Below are 27,296 nucleotides of genomic sequence, written 5' to 3' on the forward strand. Positions count from 1 at the left end.
TTATTGCCGTCTTCCTGAATGGGGACCCCTAGACGGGCCACGTCAGTGGTTGGAGACATTGTCAGACATGGCCCAGTCGTGTTGGTGCATCCATGCTATTGCCTTCAATGCATAGCTCCCTTCCCAATCCCCCCAATTAACAGCCCATTACCAGTGCTGTACTTACGCACCAACTAATCAGCTCCCACCCACAGTGTGCAACCACCTCCCCGATCTCCCCAAATCATCGGTGAAAGTATGGCAGCTACAACCACTGTAAGACAAGTACGCGGTTCTTACAGCTAATGTCAGGGATCTGGATGGATGGGTCTTTGCTTTCTAATCGCTGTGAGAGGCTACATAGGAGAAACTTGCGACGAGTTATTGGGGCTTGGTGAACGAAGAGCTGCAAGGAAGTTAAATCCCCTGGACGATGAGGTGGAGGAGGGTTTTGTTAATTGAGGCGTTTTACCGTCAGCCTTTGTTTCAAAAGCCGGAACTAGAGGGAAGTTGGAGATAGGTAGTTTTTTGTTTTGAGACTTTGTCATCGTCATTTGGCTGCACACACCATCATCCGGTTGAGTTTCCTTACCCGAAGCGAACGGCGCAGCTATCCGAGCCACTTAGCTTCGTGAGGCTGGCCGTGTCGAGGTCTCAACCGTATACATACCCCTAGTACTTCTGTGGACAGTGGCGAATATGGTACCCTACCAGTATCTTTGAACTCAGTTGTCTTTGTCCAAGTTAACGAGTTCTACAGATTTTTTAACTGATCCTACCCAGGGTTGTTAACTTGCTCAGCGTTGGGATACAGTAGATAAGTTTGCAGGCGCTTTTTAATGAAATAAACTTTCATTTTGGATCTCCTAACTTCTGGCATGTCTGGGCATCTGCAGCCGTGGTGTGAAGAATTATGTTGCGATTTTAGACAGCTCGATTGTGATAATCACAAAGAAGCCCCTTTTTGTTTGTGTTCGCAGTAGTAAGGTTTAGTTGTCGGTTTGAACCCAACCTCAGTCTCTCGACTTCCCCTGTCTTGGCTTGGGCAACCTGGCAGTATCCCACCCCTCGTGATTCCTTCAGGTGGTATGGCAGCTAGGTGCCGAAAGGGTGTCACAGATGAACGATTTTATTCATGAACAATGACCTTACTGGGATAACGTCGAGGACCCGGCAGGTATTCCAAAGTCCACCGCTCCAGAGCCTTAAGGCTCCCTGAAAATATTATTCGGAAGGTTTGTGGTTCTCCCTGAAAATCTTATTCGGAAGGTTTGTGGTTCTTCCGGGGAGACCTGTGTTGCACACAATGTTTTAATTGTCACAACTGACCAAACGGCCATAAGTTTTTAATCACGAAACAGTCAACTCCATTTTCTAAATTTTGGCTGCTTCGGTTTCAGATTCAGCCTATGGGTAGAAAATCTCGTCGAGGAAGTAAATCACAAATGCAAGTATTGGATTCAATGATGGTACCAGAACCAGATACTCCATCTTTGCAAGAAACTACGCATGATAGGGACACTTCAGGTCCACGACATACCATCGATGTTTGCGGACCTGAAGTTTCATGCGTCATGGAACCGCAAAGTCCTGTGCAACAGGCATCATGTCTTTCTCCTGCAGCTTCTGGTGACTTTGCATCCCACAACCGGACTGAGGAGACCGTAGAATGCACAGCACCAGCCTTCACTCCGTCTGAACAGTCAAACTCTGCACCGGACCTCATCCCCGATTCACGCTCAGAATACACCAGCCTTCACTCCGTCTGAACAGTCAGACTCTGCACCGAACCTCATCCCCGATTCATGCTCAGAATCTTTCATGGAGGCTCGTCTATCCACCTTGAACCAGCAGCTTTCGCCCACCAATAGCCTTCCTGTTTCCGAAACGAACTCGTTGCATACTGACGTGGTCGATCCACCCGCTGAGCGGGATGCGGTGACCTTGCTACAAAATCAACTGAGTGCCATGTCTGTTCGGCTTTTGACAGCACAAGATCAAATCGACCGACTTCTTGAGGAGAAACGAAGCTGGTTGAATCAACCCCAATCCAATAAACAGATGAACTCGCATCATCCGTCGGGAGAGCTGCGTGGGCGTTTGGCACAAGCACAGGCACTGGCGGAAACATATAAACGAGAGAAGGAAAATATGGTGGTTAAATATGCGCAGGTAGGTGCTTGCATAATACATGTGATACCAGCTTGTTAGGTACTCCCAGAGGCGTGCATTCTTGTTTACCGTCTTCAGCAAGACGACCTACTGCCTCCTCGTCTAACCCTTCTTGTCTACTTAGCTTGCATTTAGCTGGACGAAGGAGGTACTTCTTTTTCTGTCGTCTGGTAACTTTCGGTTTCCGCTTAATCATGCCTGAGTTTACTGTCATTTGTAGCTTGCATTGGGAACTACCCTTATGTACGAGTTGCCAGCCTGCCAGGAAGTTTTCACCGTAGGTGTTTTCACTAGTTCACACTCAGCGCTCTCCTGTTTTCTCAATTTTACGCTTTTGGTAGTGGGGGCGAGATGGCCGAAGCGGTTAGAGTGCGAATTTACTGTCAGGAAGGTCCTTGGTTCGAACCTGACCTCTGTCTCTCGACTTTCTCTGTCTCTCCACTTTCCCTGTCTAGGCTTGGGCAACCTGGCAGTATGTCAGCCCTCGTGCAACTTTCGGTTGGCATGGCAGTTAGGCACCGAAAGGGTGCTACCGCCGAACGATTCGACTGGTAGTGCAAATGTTCATACCACAATTTTTCAATTAAATAACAACCAACCGTCAGAATGCGTATAGTTTTCTTTATTTGAATTGGAGTGACCTTACGTCTGTCCATCTCTTCAAGGTACGCCGGTGGTGACACGTAAAATAATCCAAGTGTCTGTGCCGAACTTTCCGGATGCTTGTCATTTGACGCACGGTCTGTAATAAATCTTATCCACTGCATTCCTCGTACATCTATAGGTTACTAACTTGATTTCAGGGATAATTTACCAGTGATTTCACTGGGCTCTATCAAACCCTCCGCGAACGTATGTGCAAAGGCGATGTAGCATTGTGCCTTACTCCTCATAGCAGCCCGGGTTCCTGGCCAGAAGTTATGCTGATTTCAACGGGCCATCTTGACAAAGACTTGCAAAACAGTTAAACAGAGCTAAACTGTTATGTTCAGATACAGCCTCCAAAGCCATCGAGGTTAGTTACCCCAAGGATATGCTACAGTGGGACAACTGTCTGGTATAACGTGAGATGGCGGAGGCGGTTAGAGCGCGAATTTACTGACCAGAAGGTCTGTGGTTCGAACCCGACCTCTGTCGACTTCCCCTGGCTGGGCTTGGGCAACCTGGCAGTACCTCAGCTCTCGTACTTCCTTCAGGTGGCATGGCAGTTAGGCACCGAAAAGGTGCTACAGCTGTACGATTTATTTATTTAATTGTTTATTTATTACGCAATATACACTCATTTGCAATCTGATTTGGGTTTGAATCAATTCAATCCTGGCCCGGTGTCTCGTTTACAATATTCCTCAACTCCATTTGCTGCACAAAAGCCACCTCATTTTCCAGGTAATATCGCACTCGAGATATTGTTTTGTATTTTCTTGATTGAACACTACTCATACTACAACATACCACAACATAGCACAACATTCTGGAAACTGACGTTTTCTGGCACGTCATTTGCAACCGGCATTCGGCGAATACTTGGTCGTGGTTGGCTGTTGGGTCCAGGCTTTCGGTTAATCAGAGCTCGCCTTCATAACGGACCCGGACTTTTGGCCAGTCTTTTGCGGGATAGGCTTCTTGGCCGTAGCAGCGCTTAACTGCGAGCGATAAAGCGATGTCTGTGTAGAATTCTGCCCAACGCTGCCCGAAGGAAGCACGAGGGCCCGGATACTGTCAGCATATACAAAATCTGTTGTGGGGATTTCAGTGCTGCCTACATTGGAGAAACAAACAGGCAGCTGGAAGTGCGCCGTGCAGCGCACGAAAGGTGTGCACGCTTTCTGCTTCTGAGATTCCTCGCAGTTCCAAAAACAAGAAATACAGCTGTTGCTCTCCACGCACTAATGAAAGCCACAATATTTCATTTGACTAGACTTAATCACAAAAGCTCAACCGGACACTCGAAATGGTCCTGTGCGGAAGCTCACAATATTTCATTTGACTAGACTTAATCAGTTCACAAAAGCTCAACCGGACACTCGGAACGGTCCTGTACGGAAGCCAGTCGACGGTCAGTCCACTGTGTGGTCAGCTTCATATCTTGACCAGTTGAGCAGCCCCTTGGCTGTTGACTGCATACCGGCAGGTCAACCACGGCAATCAAAACCGTGAAAAAGCGCAAAAGACTCGTCTTCTGTTAATATGTTCTGAGCGGAAGAGGTGTGGTCTGCACTGGTTAGTGTCAGCATGTGTATCTTACCTGGTTAATCAGAGCTCGCCTTCATAACGGACCCGGACTTTTGGCCAGTCTTTTGCGGGATAGGCTTCTTGGCCGTAGCAGCGCTTAACTGCGAGCGATAAAGCGACGTCTGTGTAGAATTCTGCCCAACGCTGCCCGAAGGAAGCACGAGGGCCCGGATACTGTCAGCATACACAAAATCTCTTGTGGGGATTTCAGTGCTGCCTACATTGGAGAAACAAACAGGCAGCTGGAAGTGCGTGGTGCAGCGCACGAAAGGTGTGCACGCTTTCTGCTTCTGAGATTCCTCGCAGTTCCAAAAACAAGAAATACAGCTGTTGCTCTCCACGCACTAATGAAAGCCACAATATTTCATTTGACTAGACTTAATCACAAAAGCTCAACCGGACACTCGAAATGGTCCTGTGCGGAAGCTTGCGTTCCAGTCGACGGTCAGTCCATTGTGTGGTCAGCTTCATATCTTGACCAGTTGAGCAGCCCCTTGGCTGTTGACTGCATACCGGCAGGTCAACCACGGCAATCAAAACCGTGAAAAAGCGCAAAAGACTCGTCTTCTGTTAATATGTTCTGAGCGGAAGAGGTGTGGTCTGCACTGATTAGTGTCAGCTTGTTTATCTCACCTTATTGATCCACAGCGCCAACTTCGGCGACTGATGAATCACTTTCAGCCATGTTTCAGTACTGCAAGCGTGGGTATACGCTCCAAACTTCCCATTGTCAGCAGTATTTCCTGAGAAACGGTTCCTCAGATCATATTGTTGAGAGGTGTTTACCCGTGACAGCCTTTCAGGTCCGAAGCTAGGAAACATAGGGTCCCAACACACGGACTTCGTGTTCTGGAGTCGGTACTGTGAGCTCGGGCAGCTCAGTGGTTAAGTTGCGTGCTTACTGGAAGGTTTGAAACTTGCGTTTCTTGCAACTCAAAACAGGCAGCAAACCTACCATACCATGGGATGAGGTGTCTCACATGCGTGGCTCAGAAAACTCAGCGCGAAGATTTGTCGAGCTGAGGTCATCGGTATTTCTACACGACACCATCGGAAAATCCATCGACCACACCTCTCGCCTTGTCTGCCTCATGCCTGTGTCTAAATAGGAAGAGAGGGCTAATTTCTATGGAAACTGAAGTTTTTGGGTGACTTACTGGAAATTCGTTATGATGTTGGATTTGATAGTTCAAAGCTAGAAAGCCCATTATACCTTTTTTATTCTTACTAGGAGCCATCAGTCAGTGGCTCGTTAGTCCCGCAATTTCCCGGGTGTAGGTTGCGCATGTATCCTTGCATCACGGGTGGATGATCAGCTGTCATTCCGGAGAGTTTTTTACGCACACTATCGACAAATTTCCGCGTCCTCGGCTGGTGGTGATTAGGTTAGGGTACGGAGGCTAGCCGTCCCTAATAACTGAACACGGATCATTTTGGACGGATATGTCACGTGCAGGACACAAGCCAAACGAAGGCATGCCCTGATAGGTCAGTATGGCAGCCAATCCGAGTCAAGCACCTTTGACCTCTCACGGAAATTCTGGCACGACCTTGTGGAACACTCAGTGACTACCCTATAAATACAGTTGTAATAATCTTCCTTTGTCTCCATAAAGGGCTGTGCAGAGCTACCGTGCCTTTTGATACACCATAGTGGGTGGAGCAGGAAGTCGGAGCAGGAAGCCAAGGGACCGATACAGAGTTGCACGATCGTCCACCAAGTTACAACACTTAGTTGATTGGGATCGCTCAGACTTGAGCCGATACTAACGCCAGATGCGTGATTCTGTGGCGAGTGAACCCCGCACACGATTGATTGAGAAATGGGTCACAATCATATCTCTCACCACGTTTGTTGTTTTTGTTCTCCAACGTAGAACCGGGTTAAGAGTCACGCAAATTCCTTGATAACGGAGCCATCCTCTTTTGTAATCACTACTATTCTGGTGTACGATTTTCGTTTGTTGAATGTGATAAAATGTGTTCGGGAGAGCAACTTTCTTTCGGAGTCAGTTTTGGGCTTACCTATTTTCCTACATTGTGTTTCGAAAATACGGACACAGGGTATGAGTATAACGAAAAATTGCGCAAGTTTTCTTTGGCGTCGACACCAATCCAACCGCGGTTCAAGGTTGCTAACTCTTTGAAATCGTGGAGCATATCAGTGTGTCGTCGTTTAGCTGTGATGTATAGAAATTCGGCAAGTAACTGGAAAAATACTAGCAAGCTTCTTGACACTCCCAGTTGTGTTTCTTCATTTAACGAGAACAAACGCGTGAACGCCGTGGTTCGTTAACTATCCGGCATCTGGCATAGACTTGTTTCAGGGCAAGATGCTCACTGTCCCTTCACCGTGAGATCTCTCTCGGCTCGGTGCAGTTGTTTTCAGAAAGGTGCAATCCCCAAGAGGTGCCGAACACGGACGGATAGCACAATCGTTGTCGTTTCAGAGCTAGTTCCTCAGTAAGCCCAGTGATCAAGAGGAAACGGCGTTCCTTAGACTCTTGTTCTTCGCAAATTTCATCCATCAAGAACCTCCCAGACAGTTAGTTTATCAATAGGCGTTTTTGGCGGACGGTCAACAAACCATAACTAACTCGTTTATGCGCCGGTTTCCTGCTAGAGCGTTACTTGCCGTCTCGGTACACGTCAGGGCCTATTATTTGCTGATAAGCTGAACGTACCAACTTAAGTTACCCAGTGGATTTATCCCCCTTGTATTGATGGGAATTTACTTTAGAATTGACCTATTCTGAGAACAATAGAAGTGATATTCGGAAGCTGAATCGGTGAGTAGCGAAAGCCCACATCCTCTACGTCTCTGTCCAGTCGAGTTGACTCTGTGCGACTGCCAATTCAGTTCACAGTACAGTGCTACACTGGCGTTATCTCATCCCGGGCAAGCTACTGACTGACCTAACCACAACACTTTGCATGTTTTTTCTCCAGTCGGAACAAAAGCGTATCGAGCTACAAAACCAGTTAGCCGCATTGACCAAATCTACCCAGCAGCTGTCCAAATCCACACCTCGTGGGCCGCAGATCACCACAAATGGGGTGGACCCCAGTGGGAACTCGGACTTGTCCTCAAGTGACTCACAAGAGCTGCAGGCGCAGTTGAATCAGACTACGAAGGTGGGTTCCAATTCCTCCGGGGTGTTTATCACTCTGGAGCGATTTTCAACTATTTTGATTGCCGTCATTCATTTTTATCGATTAATCCATGCATTAGCTCAGGATTACACTAGTCAACTCACTATTCTTACCATATTCTTTGTTTATAACATAGTGCCTTTTCTGCTCACCTTTTGCATGAGTTCCATTGGGGGCTTCTCGAAATAACTGGTGACATCTCTTTTCACAGTTGTTGAACGCAGCTCGCCAAGAAGTTGATGCATTGCGTAAGGGCCAGAAGAACGACGAAGCACGAATCAATACCCTGGAGGCCAAGCTTGGTCAAATGCAAGAAACAGTTCGAACCGAACAGCGCAAAACGGCGACACAAAACGAAACCATTTTGCGTCTAAATCGTTCCTTGGAAGCTGCCTCCAAGCAAGCGAAAGTGAGTTACTTGTTCCTAGCGGAGTTGGAATGATACACTTCTGGCCTGTGACCGTGTGTGTGAGAACTCTTCCTAGAGCGTGTGAACATTATTCATCAGTTGAGATAGAACGGTGCATGTGTGTCTTCACGTGTTCTTCTCAGGTGGCTGTAGTCTGTTTGCCCAGTTTGGCAATCTTCTTGTAAAGGTTCCGTCTTCAATTGTGGGTGGATTACCAATGCATCGCCACAACGCAACACAGACTGTGAACCGACCAATCAGAGAAGTGGTCAAATCTAGTAGAAGGAAGCTGTTCAACTAACCAGTCGAATGCCTAGAATACGGACCAAAACACAATGCACATGGTCAACGGGCCAATCAAGTTACGATAAAGCTGACTCTAATCATTTAATCACACCAAGAGATGTCGAATGCTTTTTTACAAACTACAAACGCAAATATACGTGGGATTGATGCCTCCACGATTAGTGACGACGAGAAGAGTGCCAAGCTTGGTGAGCAGATCGACAGCCACCTAATATATGACCAAGTGGCAATTGATAACCGACGGACATGGCCGAACCTCACTGCGAAGACGATTGAGGCGACGATTTAGAAACGCCCCCACAGTGATGGACGTTGCGCGACAGTTTTCTTGTACAGCTATCCCTTTATAAGCCCCCCTCTCGAAGGAGGGAGGAGCTCTCTCCTCATAAGGAGCGGCATACGCTTGTTCTTTCAAGTTTTTTGCCTAACGATGTAGGCGGAACCACTCTATAAGTCCACATTTAGATGATGATCACCCAAACGTGCGTCGGGGGTCTTCTAGCAAGGTAAACTACGTGAATCATCATCGATATGCACTAATGTTTCTAAGTCACTCCCGGAGTAGCTGTTTCATGGACACTAATCATTTTTACGACCCTTGCTCAACTTCGAATCTCTGTTGCATGCATGTCATGCATTTATAATTAATTAATTAATCAATTAATAGTAATAAATAAGCAATAAATTGGTAATAAATTACATCGTTTGCCTCCATCCCTTATCCTCAGTGTGGTTGTGCGTGAATGAGATGACAGTCCAGAGCGAGCTGACTCAGTGGTTAAAGTGTGAATTTACTGACCGGACGGTCCCTGATTCGAATCCGACATCTGCCTCTCGACATTCCCTCTCTAGGCTTGGGCAACCTGGCAGTATCCCAGCTGGCATGGCATGGTGGTTAGGCACCGGAAGGGTGTTACAACTGAACGATTCATTTATTTTTCGTGTAGGTAACTTTTCCCGGAAGCCAGCCGACGCTGGTGAGCACTCGATGTGCGTACGTTGAAACTAGCTGAAGTGAGCCAACAGGTCGTGTTCTCTCCAGTGACAAACACATGCTTTTAGGGTCCATACACCACAAGGACGGCGCGTTCAATCACTGCTGCGTCGAATGCAGGACACGGACTGTTTGATAGGGGGGCGTAAGGTGAGGGTATCAAGTAGTCAGGTGACTGACTTTTTACGCAAGTGAACAAATATGATTGTCGTTAGGTATGATGCTCCGTTTCTTCGGTTGTCCGAAAACAGGCAACCAGCGCTTTGTAGAGACAAAAAAAATGAAGGAAAGCCACTTTTTAGTTTTTGAGAAATTGTGTTTGCTTATGTGAAAATCACCCCGAAAGAAAATTTGCTTCCCTTGTGTAATTTTGTGTACAAAGGAATGGTAGAATGGATTACCTTTTTTTCGGTCTGAGGTTCATTTTCCATATGTCTGTTAAACTAATTAAGTCTGAACGCTCCTTTTTGTCGGTGAAAAGTCTCGGTCGTTTGTATTGTCAAAATGGGGTTGGTGTAACGCATTTGACTGACTATTTTGGGACCGAATATCGATCTGTGCTTGTTTCTCGATCTAGCTGTATTTCAAAACTGGGGAACCAATGCATCGTTTGTACATGGTTCATAGCTGAGCTGAACTTATTCACTGTTACGTAAGGCCTTCGCTGCGGAGTTATTTGCTAGAAAACGCCAAGTGAACATACTATTGAACAGGGAAGCGAAACTCTCAAATACATCTCGTGCACAAAAACTGAATATCCATCTCCTTGAACGCGTCTTCCTGAACTCTTCTGGATATTCATTGACTTTTGTTCAAATGAAGGCAAATGCAACTCCACAAATTCCATAATAGAGCTCACTTTTCCGGGGACGCGAAGCGGATTTTTAAAGAAAACATACTACTCGCACGCCCGTCAGTAGCATCCACCGTCACGCCGGTTGCTGTTTGCTATAGCAGCCCGAGGGCAACCTATGGATTTTATCCACTGCAGCATGGAGGGGAGGTCGCCATCTGTTGTTTGTCTGATCCACCCATCGAATGCAGGTCAGTGCCTGTTCTCTAGTTAGTCCTTAACGGACAGGTAGATGTGATAGTCATGAGGACCATCGAGGATGCCTTTGAAGCAGTAAGGCAGTAGGGCAGTAAGGCCTACTTCCTGGCGCCTCAGCGGCTTATTCATCCGAAAAATTTGTACTGATAACTGATTGGTTTATTATGTGTTTCTTGACATGCTAGCCTAGAAATTTTTGTCAGCATGCACACACGTACGATATGAGATAGTTCAGTGGTTAGAGCGCGAATTTACTGACCGGAAGGTTCGTGGTTTCAACCCGACCTCTGTCTCTCGACTTCTCCGGTCTAGGCTTGGGCAACCTGACAGTATCCCAGCCCTCGTTCTTCCTTCTGGCTTGGCATGAAAGCTAGGCACCGAAAGGGTGCCACAGCTGAACAATTAAATTTAATTATTTTATTATAAAGCACGCACCTCAAACTCCTCGATATCGGTATTCATTTTACTGCGCTATCGTCCTATCCGTTAGGTTTGCTTTCTGTAGCAGAGGAGACTTCATAGTCACAGTCCTTTTGCAAAAAAAGGTGAAGGCAGGGCACGACATTTACGGAGAAAGCATATTAGTTTTACGTTTTAAGTGGGCTATGTGAATATAAAGATGTGTATTGGCGGGGAGCACGTTTTTGACAGAAGCGCGCAGTGACATCACCTGCTCACGACCGTCGTTCACCAGCCTATGACTGGATTGGCCGGGCTATCGGAAGCCCGCTTTCGCCTCATACCAACCTTCAGGAAGCCCAGTGGTTTGGTATTGTGCCTGTTCACGCAACTGCGTGTTTTCCGTAGTGGAAGAACTCCACACGTGAACAGCGCATTAGGATTGCGTACAATACAAGCTCTCTGAGCACCGTTTCCACCAACATCTGCAAAACTGATGTCTTTTGACCACCGGGTTGGGCAACTTAAGTTTGATTTGATCAATCGCTTAATTAGGCGCGGTCTGTTGTCACCATCAAAGAATGAAAAGTTTTAGCCCATGTGCCTACAGGTCGTTAGTGCTTGAGCGTGTCGGATGCAGGACCAATGATTCAAAGGTGGCGACAGCTGGTTTACAGCCTCCGACCGGGCACCGTTATTTTGAGGATAACGTTCAGTTTTTTCCCAGATAAGAGGGCCTGTTGCTTCCAGGCCGCTTGTGAATGTGAGGATTGTCTTTGACAGTGGTTCTTTTGGTTCTAGATGTAGATTTTGACTTGAATTAACTCACGTTGCTTACTCTAAATGGCGGTTAGTCCATTGCAAAGAGGTTTATTCTGGTCGATAAATAGCTTGTTCCCTCAATAGACTGTCCCTTACCGCCATATTAAGTGCTTCAAAGAAGCCATCTCTCGCGCTGTCGTCAATTTCCGGAGTTCGACGGTCCTTTATTGAGAAAAATTTTGCCGGACGACCGTTTTTGCGTGAATCTTTGTGTGGCTCTGTGCAAAACCCTCTTTTAACAGTCAGTGTTATCTCTGAGTGACCCTTCTCTCTTCCACCTAGGAGGCTGAACGGTTGCGTGAACGTGAAGCTGAACGTCTATGCATCGAAGTCGCCCATAAGGAAGCCCAAGAACAAGTGAAACGTTTGCAAACCGAGTGCGACACATTGAGGGGACAGGTATCGGAAATGGAACAGCTGAAAGCAAAATTGTCCGAACAGGAAGCCCACTTGTCAAAGTGAGTTCTTTTGACAAGTACACTTATTTGCAAGTCCATTTGGTCTCCACGGGAAACTCAACCGAATGCGTCGCACAAAGGCCACCTTGGTACGATATTCGAGGCATTAGGTAGATGTGATAGTCATGAGGACCATCGAGGATGCCTTTGAAGCAGTAAGGCAGTAGGGCAGTAAGGCCTACTTCCTGGCGCCTCAGCGGCTTATTCATCCGAAAAATTTGTACTGATAACTGATTGGTTTATTATGTGTTTCTTGACATGCTAGCCTAGAAATTTTTGTCAGCATGCACACACGTACGATATGAGATAGTTCAGTGGTTAGAGCGCGAATTTACTGACCGGAAGGTTCGTGGTTTCAACCCGACCTCTGTCTCTCGACTTCTCCGGTCTAGGCTTGGGCAACCTGACAGTATCCCAGCCCTCGTTCTTCCTTCTGGCTTGGCATGAAAGCTAGGCACCGAAAGGGTGCCACAGCTGAACAATTAAATTTAATTATTTTATTATAAAGCACGCACCTCAAACTCCTCGATATCGGTATTCATTTTACTGCGCTATCGTCCTATCCGTTAGGTTTGCTTTCTGTAGCAGAGGAGACTTCATAGTCACAGTCCTTTTGCAAAAAAAGGTGAAGGCAGGGCACGACATTTACGGAGAAAGCATATTAGTTTTACGTTTTAAGTGGGCTATGTGAATATAAAGATGTGTATTGGCGGGGAGCACGTTTTTGACAGAAGCGCGCAGTGACATCACCTGCTCACGACCGTCGTTCACCAGCCTATGACTGGATTGGCCGGGCTATCGGAAGCCCGCTTTCGCCTCATACCAACCTTCAGGAAGCCCAGTGGTTTGGTATTGTGCCTGTTCACGCAACTGCGTGTTTTCCGTAGTGGAAGAACTCCACACGTGAACAGCGCATTAGGATTGCGTACAATACAAGCTCTCTGAGCACCGTTTCCACCAACATCTGCAAAACTGATGTCTTTTGACCACCGGGTTGGGCAACTTAAGTTTGATTTGATCAATCGCTTAATTAGGCGCGGTCTGTTGTCACCATCAAAGAATGAAAAGTTTTAGCCCATGTGCCTACAGGTCGTTAGTGCTTGAGCGTGTCGGATGCAGGACCAATGATTCAAACAAAGGTGGCGACAGCTGGTTTACAGCCTCCGACCGGGCACCGTTATTTTGAGGATAACGTTCAGTTTTTTCCCAGATAAGAGGGCCTGTTGCTTCCAGGCCGCTTGTGAATGTGAGGATTGTCTTTGACAGTGGTTCTTTTGGTTCTAGATGTAGATTTTGACTTGAATTAACTCACGTTGCTTACTCTAAATGGCGGTTAGTCCATTGCAAAGAGGTTTATTCTGGTCGATAAATAGCTTGTTCCCTCAATAGACTGTCCCTTACCGCCATATTAAGTGCTTCAAAGAAGCCATCTCTCGCGCTGTCGTCAATTTCCGGAGTTCGACGGTCCTTTATTGAGAAAAATTTTGCCGGACGACCGTTTTTGCGTGAATCTTTGTGTGGCTCTGTGCAAAACCCTCTTTTAACAGTCAGTGTTATCTCTGAGTGACCCTTCTCTCTTCCACCTAGGAGGCTGAACGGTTGCGTGAACGTGAAGCTGAACGTCTATGCATCGAAGTCGCCCATAAGGAAGCCCAAGAACAAGTGAAACGTTTGCAAACCGAGTGCGACACATTGAGGGGACAGGTATCGGAAATGGAACAGCTGAAAGCAAAATTGTCCGAACAGGAAGCCCACTTGTCAAAGTGAGTTCTTTTGACAAGTACACTTATTTGCAAGTCCATTTGGTCTCCACGGGAAACTCAACCGAATGCGTCGCACAAAGGCCACCTTGGTACGATATTCGAGGCATTGCGGTATGTTTTCATAAAGCAAACTACTCCGAAGGTTGCTGAAAATCCATCGACAGCCCACGGGTGGTTTCACCCTTCTTGGGGCTCATCAGGTAGCCGCAGTTCCCGAGTTCCCGTCAATCTTATGTTCTACTTGAACCCAAATTGCACTGATTGCCACAGGTACACTGATTTGCGAATCAATTTAGTTTTCACGGGAGACGCAACTGAATCTCTGGTTCATGATATTCCAACCTGACGCTGATGGGTGTATTTGTGGAAATCTGTCCAATTCGGGTTCAAGGAGAACTTAGCGTTGACGGAAACCCGGGGACTGTGCCCTCCTAGTGAGCTCCAAGAAAACGAAGCCGGTCGCGGGCTGTCGAAGAGGTTTCGGTAACCTTGTGACTAGTTTCCTTTATAAGTTCTTTTGTTCGTCGTTGGTAGATAGGAGGGACTCTTCAGCGGGTGATAGTGTAAGCTGCTTAAGCTCTCCTCTCGCTACTGATCAAGCTGTTTTCAGTTTGATGCTGACTGGATCCTTTGGTTGCTAACTCTCCCCCCAGTAATATGACGGCGAATGTAAGGTTAGCAGGCTCTTGCAGGGACTATATTTGTGTCCCCCAAAGCAGCTCGCCCACGCGCGATCCGGTTTGGCGGGTTATAGAATTTGCAACTCGGTGGGCTGCTTGTTCATTGACCACCATAGGTCGATTGTGACATTTTTATGAGAAACGAAGCAAGTGATGATGAACACTTTGAAGTACCTGATGAGCTTGTTCAGTCAAAGACCAAATAATAGCTGTCTTCGTTACGGTCACATATACCTTTCCAGGCAATTGATCGAAATTTCAGGGTTGCGTGGCCACTACTTTATAATCTGCACACAACGACCAACTTTTTAGAGCGACTGTTCGTTGTCAGTCTGAAACGGGCCTTACTTTTCTATGGACAACATCTAGAGCAGAATGACTCAAAGCTCCTAGCTACACTGTTTCTTGTCTACAATTAAAGGCCGCGCTTATCTCACCAAAGAGTATCAGTTCAACTGCCGTCCGTCGTTCCTGTCGGCAGCCGTTGTAGAGGCATTCTACCGCATCCAAGAGAATTCAAAGTCGCCTTCCTTAAACGACACTTCTGTCGTCAAGACAACCTTTTCTCCCTCGTTTGTAAAATTAATTCCCAGAAAGGCTGTCGAGTAAACTTCCGGCTATCGGCTTTGAGCAGTTATGAGGATAGATGTTCGGACACTGCACAGCTAAAATAATTTATAACAAAGCAATCTTTCCGCGACTACTGGTGATATATATATATATATATTATATAGTATAACAACCACGACAATGCATTCAGACCCCAGAGTGAATTGATCGAGTTATCTTACATTTAGCACAGCATGAGTTCATCTGTCCACCGCAATTGCATTTGCGGTGTGAAACAGAAACTCCAAGAACACCATAAACGGGAGGCCCACCAGCTGGGTTCCTGGTGAGTCTCTTGTCAAGACCAAATTGGTATGCCAATGAGTGTATAGGTCAAACTCTAAGTCTCGTTGTGTATGTTTTCTCGACCAAAGCACGCATATGGGAATGTAAGTGTCGGCGGTGATGAAACCCAAGGTCACTTGTCAAAATAGCGGACTTAGGAGACATCCGCATCAAAAAGTCCATAATGCGAGACATTCGTCCGCCTAAAGATCTCAAGGACTTAGTATCATCAGTTGAAATTAATCATAGTAAAAATTGATCAGAAGAGGTTGTACCTGACATTCTCCATGTCCAGATGTGAGAATAACATCTTTCGGTCCGGGAGAATATTGTATTAGCCGGACGGCTAATATGGTATCCCAGGTTAGCCTACTTCGTACTTGGTTGGCAGATGCAATCTGGCCGCGGGATGCTTTCCTAACAAGTGTATATCTCCGAAAGACCATGGTCGTCGCGTTTTCCTAATGAAACCACAGAAATTCCTTCAACCTTTGTTTGTCCGAAGTGCCGTCCCTAGGAGGGCGATATACTTCAGGGGTGCAGATATCGGGACTAGGTCATCAGAGGGTTTATTCCTCACAACTGGTATTGTGATGTTTGACTCTAGTGTATGTTCATTTATCTAAATTTTCGGATAAATGTATCACTGTGTGCTCCACAGGCTAATTGCTGAGAACACACGATTGTCAGAACTGGAGGCAGAATTGGGAGCTATTAAACAACGCGAAGAACAGTTGTCGGAATTCACGCGTCGCCTGACCGAACGGAACGTAAATTTACAGGCCGAACATCTTCTGACGATAAGTCGCCTGGAAGAGTCCGAACAACACTTGGAGCAGTGTAAAACGGATGCTTTACAATCTGAAGCAGTCACTGCCGACAAACTGGCGGAGCATCAGCTTCAAATCGAGCAGCTACAGCTGGCACTGACCGACCTACGAGATCAAGTAAGTTTGGGTTGTGGTTGACCTTTAATTCGGTCAACAAGACTAACTATGGATTTCGTTTCATCGTTGCTACACGGCCTTCCGTGTCAGACACACGGGTGCTACGTCAAATCTATGCAGGTGAATTGTCCTTTCCCGGACAGTCTTGTCGTATATTATATCGCTTTTACTAAACCCACATGCAGTATGGGTGTCGGCGGCAACCTTACTTCAGAAGTTATGGTCTGCGCTTGTATACTTGGAGTTTGCTGGAGTATGGCCACTAAGGTTGAAATCGTCGCAATAAGTCAGGATGTCTTCCATATAACGGCACTTTGCTGATACACTGAACGGCTTTGATCACCTCGTGGAACACCGCACTCTTCATTTGCAGCCCGTTGCGCGAAAACGAATGCTGCTAGTCTGTTGGTTATCCGACCACACCCAAATAAACGAGAAATTGTGGGCGTTCCCCACAACTCTTGCTATTTGTCTGGAATTGTACTTGTATGTCGCGGTTATCATTCGGGGGCTAGATGGCCCAAGTGGTTAGAGCGCGAGTTTACTGACCGGAAGATCCGTGATTCGAACCCGACCTCTGCCTCTCCGCTTCCCCTGTCTAGGCTTGGGCGACCTGGCAGTATCCCAGCCCTCGTGCCTCATTCGTGTGGTATGAGAGCTAGGCACCGAAAGGGTGCTATAGCTGAACGACTTTTTTCTCAGCAGTCAGTCAAAAAGGTCTCTCTTGTGCTGGGCTGAGGCTCTATCCGTCAGATGGTTGAAACCCAACCTGTATGTTAAGAGAGAAGTGGCATTTTCCCGAGTCCCCATCCTAGTAGGCTACAGTGAACTAGGTGCTGTCATACCCCCCCCCACTCGGCTTCTTCTTCAGCGTTTGTTATACACATCCAGTACTCGTTCACCTGTTGTATAACTCCGTCACTTCGACTCCCTCAGCTTCACTCCTAATTCCATAGTTGGATGTCCTTGTGGCAGTTTCCTGTTTTGACTTTTTCCGTGCGTTTTTTGTGTTTTTATACTGTCATGACACACTAGGCGGCTGAATGCGATATTAACAAATGGAACAGGCTCTGCTAATTCCGCAATGATTTCGTTTGTTCTTGATGCTTGTCTCTAGTTTGCCAACGAGAAGCGATAGTCCGCAGCGATCGTCTTCAATTTAGACACTAGCCGATGATTGGGAAGAGGCACTGTCCAGCCGATGCCTGAGTAGATTTGACCGTTATCACAAACACCAATCTTGAAGCGGTGACTAAAGATATATTGGTGAGAAATATCAGTCGGTACACATCTGGATTTCTCGTATTCTCGGCAAACGAAGCTGTAGCAGCTGGAGCCACTGCATTTGGGTGAACGGTTCGTAGACTCAGGCGCCAGCTTATTGACTGGAAAGTCCGTGGTTCGAACGCACCCTCAGCATCTCGACTGCTCCTGTCTAGGCTTGGACCTCTTTCCACTGGAATGGCAGCTAGGCACCGAAAGGGTACTACAGCTGAACGATTATCTTTTTATCGAACGGCTTATGAGCTGAAAAGTTGAGCCAACTGAACTCCACGGTGCGACTGACTCCCCGAATATTGGTCAGCATTAAGTGACCTGTTTGTTATCCGGGTGCGCCACAGACGGTCTTTATCAACAGTTGCAGTTGATTGGAAGAGGAAACAGCGATCTGTAGCCAAAAAATCCAGTGGACGAATCGCGGCAAGTTTGTGGGCGAGGGAGGGTAATTGTCAACTTATTGTGCGCTCCAGCTATTCGCTACAATTTGTCAACGTTTGACTGATCATAGACCATCGTGTCCATTTTCAGGTGGGTTGTTTGAAATTTTATGGCATTCGGTTACCACTTTGTTCCTGGTCACTGAGAATATCTTTATATGTTGGGGTTTGAACATTTCTCACTCTGGTTATCCAACCATAGCGGTTTTATTTCCTGACCATGAAATGGTAGGATACAGGCTGCGTAACTTTGTTGTGTAAACGTTTTTTCCGAATTCAGCTTCAACAGTCCCGGGACCGCGAAAGTGAGCTACGTTCAGAATTGATGGTGGAACGAGAGCAGTCCGACTTGACGCACAAGCGTGACCTTGGACGAATACGGGACCTAACACGCCAGCTGGCACGTGTGGCGCAAAATCGATCCATGTCCCTCACGAGTGGCTTAAACCCGAATCGCACGGAGGATGCGAACATGATGGATTCGGAGACCGCGGATAACGAATCGGTGTGCAAGTTGAGCCTAGATTCACCCACTACTTCTTCACATTCGGTCGAGGTGGGTGCCAAATCAGACTGGCCGACTGTGGTGAGTTTTAGCTCTCTCTCCGATTGATCTGTTACCGTGATTATGCCCTTTTCCTTCCACATTGTTGATGGTGAGTCATCAGATCAGGTTAAGTGGTGATGTGCCCGGGTCTAATCATACGATTTTCAAAATCTGTGCCGAACATGTCAAGTAAGATTCCTCTTATATGTTTGTAATGTACTACTCAAAAGGTTGCTGAAAATCCGTTGACAGCCCACGACGCCCTTTTTGGGGCTCATCAGGCAGGCGCAGTCCCCGGGTCTCCGGGGAGGTGAGTCTCGAAAAACCAAATTAGTTTGCAAATGAGTGCATATTCGTAAGACTCATCTTATTTATGGACGACGCTTCGGGATGGCAGAAGTGGTCCCTCTAGATGAGGACAGAACTCTTTTCGGACTGATCATCTTTCTGCCTTTACGTGGTTTCAGTGCTCTACCGCTGGTTTTATCACAACTGTGTAAATATACTGTTCTTGCTGTGCACTGTTCACGTTCTCATGCGTCTCCTCTCAACAAGCTCCCATTTCGAGCGTTTGCTTGAATGGCATTCCGTTTGATCATCTTCAAGACGCTTTATTGATGTCATGGGAAACCAACCCGTTTGGGCCGTATCAGATGAGGGGACGCGGAACTTTTTTGCGGACTCATCCAACACAACACATATCCGAAACTTTGGCTATTATTTGACTGCAATGCGTAAGCATACGGAACGTCACTCCGCTTGATGTTTTGCTCTCTACAGATCTGATTCAGTGGTCATCGCAACTGCTGTGGCCTTTGTCATCCTTGTTTTGTTCTAGTCGATTGAATAGTAGGTACCAAACGGGACATATATTATAATTCTAATTGATAGCCCTACAGTGAAAAGAAGAGAAAAAGAGTGGGTGGGGGAGGGGACCTAGTGCTGACCTATGTCAAGCATTCTGAGGTGCCTNAACCGCTCAATCAGACAATCTGGAAAGAAACTGACGGCACGAATGCCACTGACATCGTTTGGCCGCCATTTCTTGCAACGTCTCCAGCCAAGTACAGACGCAGTCACTGGGACCCCATCCTGGAAGGCGTACAACACCAACAACACCCCAACTCTTCGTGATCTCTCTCACGCCTTTCTGCCAAGTCATGCGCTATCCACCTCACGGTTTGCGCCATCCGGAAGGAGGCACGGAGAACAACACTCGTCTCGGTAGACGGTGTTTTGGCATGCGTAGCACATGACTGAGCTATCGTGGTCGAAGATGCTGGATGTTTTCTCGGATTGAAGTACCTGCCACACCTCGTTACTAACGCACTGACACCATCCAAAACCAGCCACGCTTTTGAGGCATCGGTGGTCGAAAACCTGAGGACACCTCACATCACTGTTCGCAGAGGCCATGTCTGACATCGCCGCGTCCACATGTTTTAGGACAACTACACATTTCAAATTCAAGAAACGCACACATTTCTTCGAGTTGGCGACGACCGCTCGACCCCACCCCAAGGTCGTCACAAATAGAAGAGAAGCATGAGAGACCTTGTTTAATTTACTAGCCCTTTCTCGTGGAATACTGACAGTACATCGGTTTATTGGATGATATAACTGTTCGCGAGTTGTAGGTAACCTCATAATGGTCAAATTTGGTTTTGCCGGAGACTCACCAGAAAAACCCAGCTGAACCTCTCGTTTATTTTGTTTCTTGCCTGACTGTGACCTTCAGCTAAACAACGCATCGAAGTACTTCATATCAACTGATAAAAGTCTGTTCGGTTAGACCTGAGAGGTGTCCTTGTTGGTGTCGAATTATCCTGTGTCGCAGATGGGCTATCATTGAGAGTCTGTGCACTCGATTCTCGATCCGAATTCTCTTTTAGTTTTGTTCAGCTGTAACACCCTTGCGGTGCTTAGCTGCTGTGCCACCCGAAGGAAGCACAAGAGCTGGGATACTGCCAAGTTGCCCAAGCCTATACAGCAGAAGTGGAGAGAGACAATGGTCGCGTTCGAACTTCAGGCCTTTCGGTCTGTAAATTCGCGCTCTAACCACCTTAGCTTCATACGATTCAAAGCGCTTTAAAAGCCGCGCTTAGTCCACACTCACAATTGAACCACGTGTTTCACGATACTGCAACTTGCATGTGACACGCGACTCCGAAGCACTCGTCGTATACACCACCAGACGCTCATTGATCCTACGAGGTTCTATACACCTCATGGTATTTTATCCATGTGCTACCTCATTCAGTTGCGAGACATGGCAAACCCATCAGGAATGCCTTGCCTGCTTTAGTCCCAACCATTATNAGCAACTATGTCATAGTCTTAACGCGAACGCGCCGGTAGAAACTATCTTCATACGCCTAAATGTTTCCATTTTGTCTGAACTCCGAAGTTCAACACCTGCTATAGCCTCACTGATTTTATGTTTTTGTCGCTCTTCTCTTCCCGTTTTCCTCGGAATCTTGAAAAATGACTGTAATATCATAAAACGGCTTTTTGTGAGCGCCGGAAACATCCCATGTACCTGCTACATGTGTTCTAAATTACCGATTCAGGTATTCTCGAGGCAGTCTTTGTAAAGTTGTCCCATCTGTTGCATTCTGACATAACTTTTGGAAAAAAAACATTTCCCGACTTTTGGAAAAAAAAACATTGCCCGCGGGAACTTCTCTGCGCCTTGGTTACTTGACTTGTATGCAGGCCTCGAAGGCATGACTTCAAGCTGATTTTCCAAGTATTGGGCTTCCCAGTTTGTTTTTGTCTGTTTATCCACTTCGAAAACGGGTCTACCTTGTAAATTTACCGACTACAACGATTGGACATTCCCTGTCATACCTTGTCTAGCATACAGTCGTTGCATGAATGGGGCATGAGTGAATCCACTAAACCAGTACATGGAAGTGTTTTTTGGAACTATCACCACATCAACAATGTTTTAGTCGGTCTTTGGCAGTAGCCTCGTAGTTCTCGGTGGCTCAGTGGTCAAAGCGCGAGTTCACTGACCGGAAGGTCCGTGGTTCCAACCCGACCTCTGTCTCTCGACTTCCCCTGTCTAGGCTTGGGCAACCTGGCAGTATCCCAGTCCTCGTGCTTCCGTCGGGTGGCATAGCAGCTAGGCAAGGGATTACTTACGCATAGTGCCAATGAACTACGGGGAAAAACAGCACTTTTTATTCCTCTTCTTATAGTTTTCCACCTGACCTAGTCCACATGTTCACATCACCTCTATCCTTCGTTTTTCGTCCAAAGAACAAACCAATCGTCTGCTTGGGGAACACTCTGATGATATCCGGTGAGGAGAAAACATACAAAGAACCTAGCGAACAGTCGGAGCTTCATTTCGACGAGCCGGAGCGTGCCGCTTGGATAGCAAAGATTGATCGATTGCAGCGGATTCAGCTACGCCTGACTGACAAGATGGAGTTTCTTCAAGAACATTGCTTTCAGCTGACTGAGGAATTGAACAAAAAGAGCCGAATAATTCAAGTAGGTTGCATGTGGATTGTTTCTTTTCGCAAACCGAGGGACCGTCAAGTAACTGTCGAACATTCAGCTATTTAGCGAGAATCTGTTCGTTCAAGGACTAGCTAGAACGCTCCCCAGAATCCGCGTTTGGGTGTGGGTAAATACGGAAGAAACTAAATTCCAATTTCCATGGAGGTACTTTAACTATAGTGAGTTTGCGATTAAATAGAACCAACCCGACGCCATATCTACTGTGAATGCGAATAAGGAATCTTTGACCGAATTTGTTTGCCGACCCTTCATTGCCGGTGTACTGCGTCTTGTAACTCCTGGACTTCTTTTCCCGCCCACTCTAGTAATTCAAAGGCGCAGTAGCTTGAGGCGAAGATAAACTATTAGAAATTTATATATAGATTTAATAAAAAAAATCACAAACTACGGTTAAAATCCTTGTGGCTGAAAACCCTCGATTTTGATTGGCCTACATCCTGACCAATCAGTGCGTGCCCTCGTTTTGGTACGTGGCCGGTGCGCGACAGACCTGTCCGACTGACTCAGCGTTCTCTCACTTCGAGTTGCTGCTTTCAGGATAGTGTCAATTTTTTAGTGTGATCCAGAATTTACGTATTTACCCATTCAAGCAATGGAAATCGATCCACCGACCCCATGAATTCTAGAGTGTGCCCCATTAGTGAAGTTGAGTGAGGGAGGGTAATTTTCCTCTAACTAGCTAGACAGCTGTTGAAGATATTCCGCTGTGTTAGCCCACAACGATTGTTTTCAACGGCTCCGTTTTTCTAAGATGTTATCTGCTTACTTTACCCAGTGATAGGCGAGGCCACCTCCCCTCAGTGGAGGGCGGTCGGTAATGCTCAAACGAGTGGCAACATATCATAACAGCCAAGGAGCAGTGATGCGTGAGCTAGTATGTATGTTTTACTGAGAACCTTTTCTAGTACTAATGGTGAACGTAGTGTTACCTCTGTGTAGTCCGCATCAGGAATACTGGCGGTACCCCATTATCGCATTCATCATCATCATCATTGTCAGCTGTAAGAACCGCATACTTGTCTTATAATGGTTGTAATTGCCACAGTTGCGTTCACCGATGATTTCGGGAGGTGGGGTAGAAAGCTGCGCATTGGAGGCGGGAGCTGATACATTGGTATGTAAATACAGGACTGTTAATTGGAGGGATTGGGAAGGCAATAGCTTGGATGCATGAGCGCCATTGAGGGCGCGAATGGGCCATGTCTGACAATGTCTCTAACCATTGATATGGCCCGTCTCGGGGTCCCCATCCAGGAAGACGGCAATTATCAGCGCAGCTGAGTTTGCTGGTAATGGCTTTCACACTTCGCTGCCAAGTCATTGTTTGACCACCTCTGGCTCTCTTCCACCCTTCACATGGCTGTGCGAAAAGAGCCCTTCAAGGAAGTCAGTCTTCTGGCATACACAGCCCGTGGTCATCCCAGCGCAGCCTATGCAGTGTGATCAGTTTATTTATCGAGGGTGAGTCATTTCCCCCGAATACCATTCGACGTCCTTCAGCATTGCTGATCCGATGTTCCCACCAGATTCGGGCAATGCTTCGAAGACGTCGACGGTCAAACACTGAAAGTCTTTTGACGTCCTCGGCGCGCAGCGGCCAGGTTTCTGATCCCATCATCACCAATCTTACCTCAGGTATATGACACGCAGCTAATCTTTCTGAAGGAGACGCCAAGCATAACAAGCTCAACAGAGGTGATGTTCGGCGAAAGCTTGAAGCAACATATTTTCAGCTGATAACCAGCGCGTAGCAATTCAAATGCTGAATAACGGAACGTTCACAAAGGTGTAATCAGCTGGTCCATCAAGGTGAAGTGAACTTTATTTAAAATCATTCGGCGTGCCTCTGTATTATTGATCTTTTGCTCCCACCACACCCGCGCGATTCTTCAGAGGAACCGATGGTAAACCAGGGAGAACATTCTAAGGTCCTCCATAAAGTAGGTCAGATCGAAGCGTGGCATTTTGCACTCTACTCTTGACGGTCCAAATGATGCCACAGGTGTTGGACGTCAGGAAACGCTACCTCAGCCTTCTCACTTCGGGAAGTGGTCTCGTCTTTCGCCGGAACTTATGCTGACGCGAGCACGGGGATTCGGGTCTCCGTCCACTCTTGCAACAGCAATGTACAGTTTATGGGTACGAAGCGCAGATAACCGCGGCTTCCACACAGCCCTTTATTTGAAACTGTCCAGCTTCAACCAGGACAAAAACCATCTTGAAGTACCGAACTCGTACACATTCATTGCCATCGTTCTTCATTGTTATACCTCAAGTCAGAAATAAACAGTTTCTCTGTTGAAAGGTTGTACCGTTGCGGTTATCCCAAAGCTACTCAGGCAGCTCTATTGACGCAAGGCGTTCTTTTTGTGTACACAATCCTGGTTTATGTCTTAATTTAGGGAAAAATGGAAGTCATATCACTCATTGTGGATGTTCAGTTTGGATAGAGTTGTTGTCAGTTGGAAACTATCCCCTACATTCGTTTCCGATAGCTTACGAGCAGTTTAGAAATGTGTACACCGCAGCGAGTTTGCCGCAGATAGAGTAGGTCGAAAGTAGACATTCCATTTACCTTATGTGAGGAGTCCAAAAGGTTTAGGGTGATGTGCACCGATCGGTTTGAAAGCTGTGTTGATCTCCGTTTTGTCCATTTTAAAATCCTGTCGCGTTGCCTTCATATACCATAATGAACCTCAGCTCGCTATAGTGCTCCGTCAGCGGCGTGGTTTGCGAAACACATTCTGCTCTCTGCCACATTTTAGCGGTTCTAGATTCGCAATCATCACTCTGTCACCTTCACGACCTGCTTTACCGACGCCACGCTGTTCTGGCCAGTGTGCACTTCTTTTGCGCTTGACTCCCTGTCCTCTGTTAGACCAGCATGTTGTCGCTGCGTATTGAATCTGTACAGCTCTTGTTGGTAGTGTGAGGAGGTTTGGGATTTTTGTGGGGATTTCGTCCTGTAAGTGAAGCCAATCTATGATGAAAAGCCGAGAAGCCACTTGTGACCGAACGGCTAAGTGTACAAACAAATAGCCCGGAGGTTGCGGGTTCGAGACTCTTCGGAGTTTCGTGAGATGCGCACTGCTGATCATTCCCAATAAGGATGAAACAGCTGTGCAGTGCTTGTCGGCTTTTCAGCATAGATTGGCTTCACTTACAGGACGAAACCTGTACAGCTCTATAAACTGGCCTGCAATCTCATGCTGTTCTTGTGTGTTAGTGTTTTTGAAACTGGCTCGCTTAATGTTGCTCGCACTGTCAGTTTGACCGAGTAATGTTGGTCAACTTGGTCGCCTTGTTTGTGTGTTCTGTTCTGTCGACAGTCAGAACCACAGCAACGATAACGTGTTAGATCGGGCGGAAACGAGAAAGACGACTCACCGGACGTACCAGTACCGATTACACTCTCACTGTCATTGCAGGAAGCCGTGTCCAGTGACGCGCACCAAATGGACGACAGTTAAAGTAGAGGCTAGACGAACTAGACTTGTGCACACATTCACTGTTGGACGGACGTTTGCTATGCAACCTCTTTTGTGCCATCTCGAGTTTAGTCTTCGAATCGGCACGCCGCTTTGGTATTCATGCATAGTTCATCCTGTAACTCCCTTGACCATGTTGTTTTCGTACATTCCCCGTTAGTCGTTTGTCCTGGCACAGAAACATTTCGGATCTGCTGCTCCCAACTCGGTGGATGCCAACCGAGCCCGGATCGCTCAAACCGGTGGTCTGATGGCTTCTCTGTACGGTGGAAAGCATTCCAAAGATGCTTATGATCGCGATACATATTTGGAAATCTGTCAAAAACTTCAGGCCGTTCTGGAAGATACGTTGTTCAAGAATATTACTCTTAAGGTACTGTGCGCTTCCATTCTGGGTTCATAATTTTTATCAGTTTGATACCATGGAGCGTTGTCTCATAACTATGCTGTGCTTTTGTTCAGTCACCTCTAAGTGGCACTGGTTTCGATCCTCTCTGAGTTTCCATATCCTTATTTCCAATACCAGGAATCCCTTAAAATTGATTATCAGGGGTTCCTTTGACAAATAATTACTACAGTGGACTTACTTCGGGCAACAGTCGGACGCCTTTATTCACCTACCGTGTCTCCCTAGAGCATGCCCTAAGCATCAGCCAAAACAAAAAGCAAATTGAGGACATCATAAACCAGAGTTTCAATTGAGCCTGCCGTGAAAACAAAATTGATTTGCAAATGAGTGTATTTCTCCAAAACAGTGCAATTTGGGTTCAACTAGATCGTAAGGTTAATGGAAACTGGGGGACTGCGCCTGCCTGATGAGTCCCGAAAAGGACGAAACCGGTCGTGGGCTAAGGAGTTTTCAGTAACCTCGTAAGTAGTTTCCTTTATGCAAATAATCGTCGTGTTTTTGCGAGCACTTCCCGTTGCTGCTGTTGGACTTTGTTGTTGGGACTCGATGAATTGCCTTTCTTTTGAAGTCTCATGTTGGGACTCGTGTCAGCAAAGATCCGTCTCTTGGAACAACGTATGCGGTTTGTCAAGACGGTATTGACTTATAGGAGAATGAATGAATTTATCCGGTCTGCGCTGTAGATCCTTTTTGTGTTCCGGTGTGCAGCCTTCTCCAGAGGGAAAAAGGTGGTGCTGTAATCACGCTTCCATTCAATCACTTCCTCCTCCCCCCAAACGTATATCCTGGAAGTTATGTTGGGTGTTCAGTTGTTCAGTGTGACTGATCATACGGTCCGTAGGCGATAGTCCTGTGGCTTGAAGTAGGATTCGGCCACGTCGAGACAGATATATTGGCGGTCTGTATAAAAGTGAATCAGCATTTCTTGCGATATGTCTTAAGCGCAATTCCACGCGGATACCCCTTTACAGCTCGTATTTAGGCACTGCGCCAGCCGAGAAGCCTGTCCCGCACAAGATTAGCCAAAAGTTCGGGACGCTTGCCGGTCAGGCATCAAGCAGCGATCTGATTGGTCGAAAGTCCGGACCCAACAGCCAATCATGACCCAGTATTAGCCGAAGGCTCGTTACTGATGGCCTGTCCAGAATGCGTCAGAATTTCTAGACGGTTGTTGCTACTTACATATATATACGACGCGCTGTACAGGCTATCAACCTTTGGTGGTTGTTCTGACAGGAAGGCTAGCTTGGGAGATTCAGACCGAGAACTAAGCTGGGGAAGATATCGTTATTACAATTTGGCGACGAGAATTGACGGTCAATAACAAATGCTTATAGCTTCTCG

The 27,296-nt window shown here is 46.8% G+C and overlaps 3 protein-coding genes across 3 annotated transcripts in view; 2 read left to right on the forward strand and 1 right to left on the reverse strand.

The window, feature by feature from the left end:
* Nucleotides 1–1,395: 1,395 nt before the first annotated feature.
* On the forward strand, nt 1,396–13,641 carry T265_11044 (hypothetical protein; the record flags this gene model as incomplete). The annotated part of the gene is made up of 5 exons (XM_009177589.1): nt 1,396–2,151; nt 7,333–7,518; nt 7,748–7,945; nt 11,800–11,975; nt 13,563–13,641. The coding sequence occupies 5 exons, from the start codon at nt 1,801–1,803 to the stop codon at nt 13,639–13,641; spliced, it is 990 nt and encodes a 329-aa protein (XP_009175853.1).
* A 47-nt stretch (nt 13,642–13,688) lies between these two features.
* T265_11046 (hypothetical protein) overlaps nt 13,689–27,296 on the forward strand; it is a gene marked incomplete at both ends in the record, with an annotated part of 17,074 nt that continues 3,466 nt past the window's right edge. Inside the window, 5 exons of the mRNA XM_009177590.1 lie at nt 13,689–13,738; nt 15,974–16,259; nt 18,258–18,563; nt 21,789–22,025; nt 25,704–25,916. Of these exons, the coding sequence (XP_009175854.1) occupies nt 13,689–13,738; nt 15,974–16,259; nt 18,258–18,563; nt 21,789–22,025; nt 25,704–25,916 (1,092 nt within the window). The remainder of the gene's footprint in view (nt 13,739–15,973; nt 16,260–18,257; nt 18,564–21,788; nt 22,026–25,703; nt 25,917–27,296) is intronic.
* Nucleotides 25,612–27,296, reverse strand: part of T265_11045 (hypothetical protein) — a gene marked incomplete at both ends in the record, with an annotated part of 42,637 nt that continues 40,952 nt past the window's right edge. Inside the window, one exon of the mRNA XM_009177591.1 lies at nt 25,612–25,802. Coding sequence (XP_009175855.1) covers nt 25,612–25,802 — 191 coding nt within the window. The remainder of the gene's footprint in view (nt 25,803–27,296) is intronic.

Source organism: Opisthorchis viverrini, assembly GCF_000715545.1.
Source record: "Opisthorchis viverrini unplaced genomic scaffold opera_v5_436, whole genome shotgun sequence".
NCBI lineage: Eukaryota > Metazoa > Platyhelminthes > Trematoda > Opisthorchiida > Opisthorchiidae > Opisthorchis > Opisthorchis viverrini.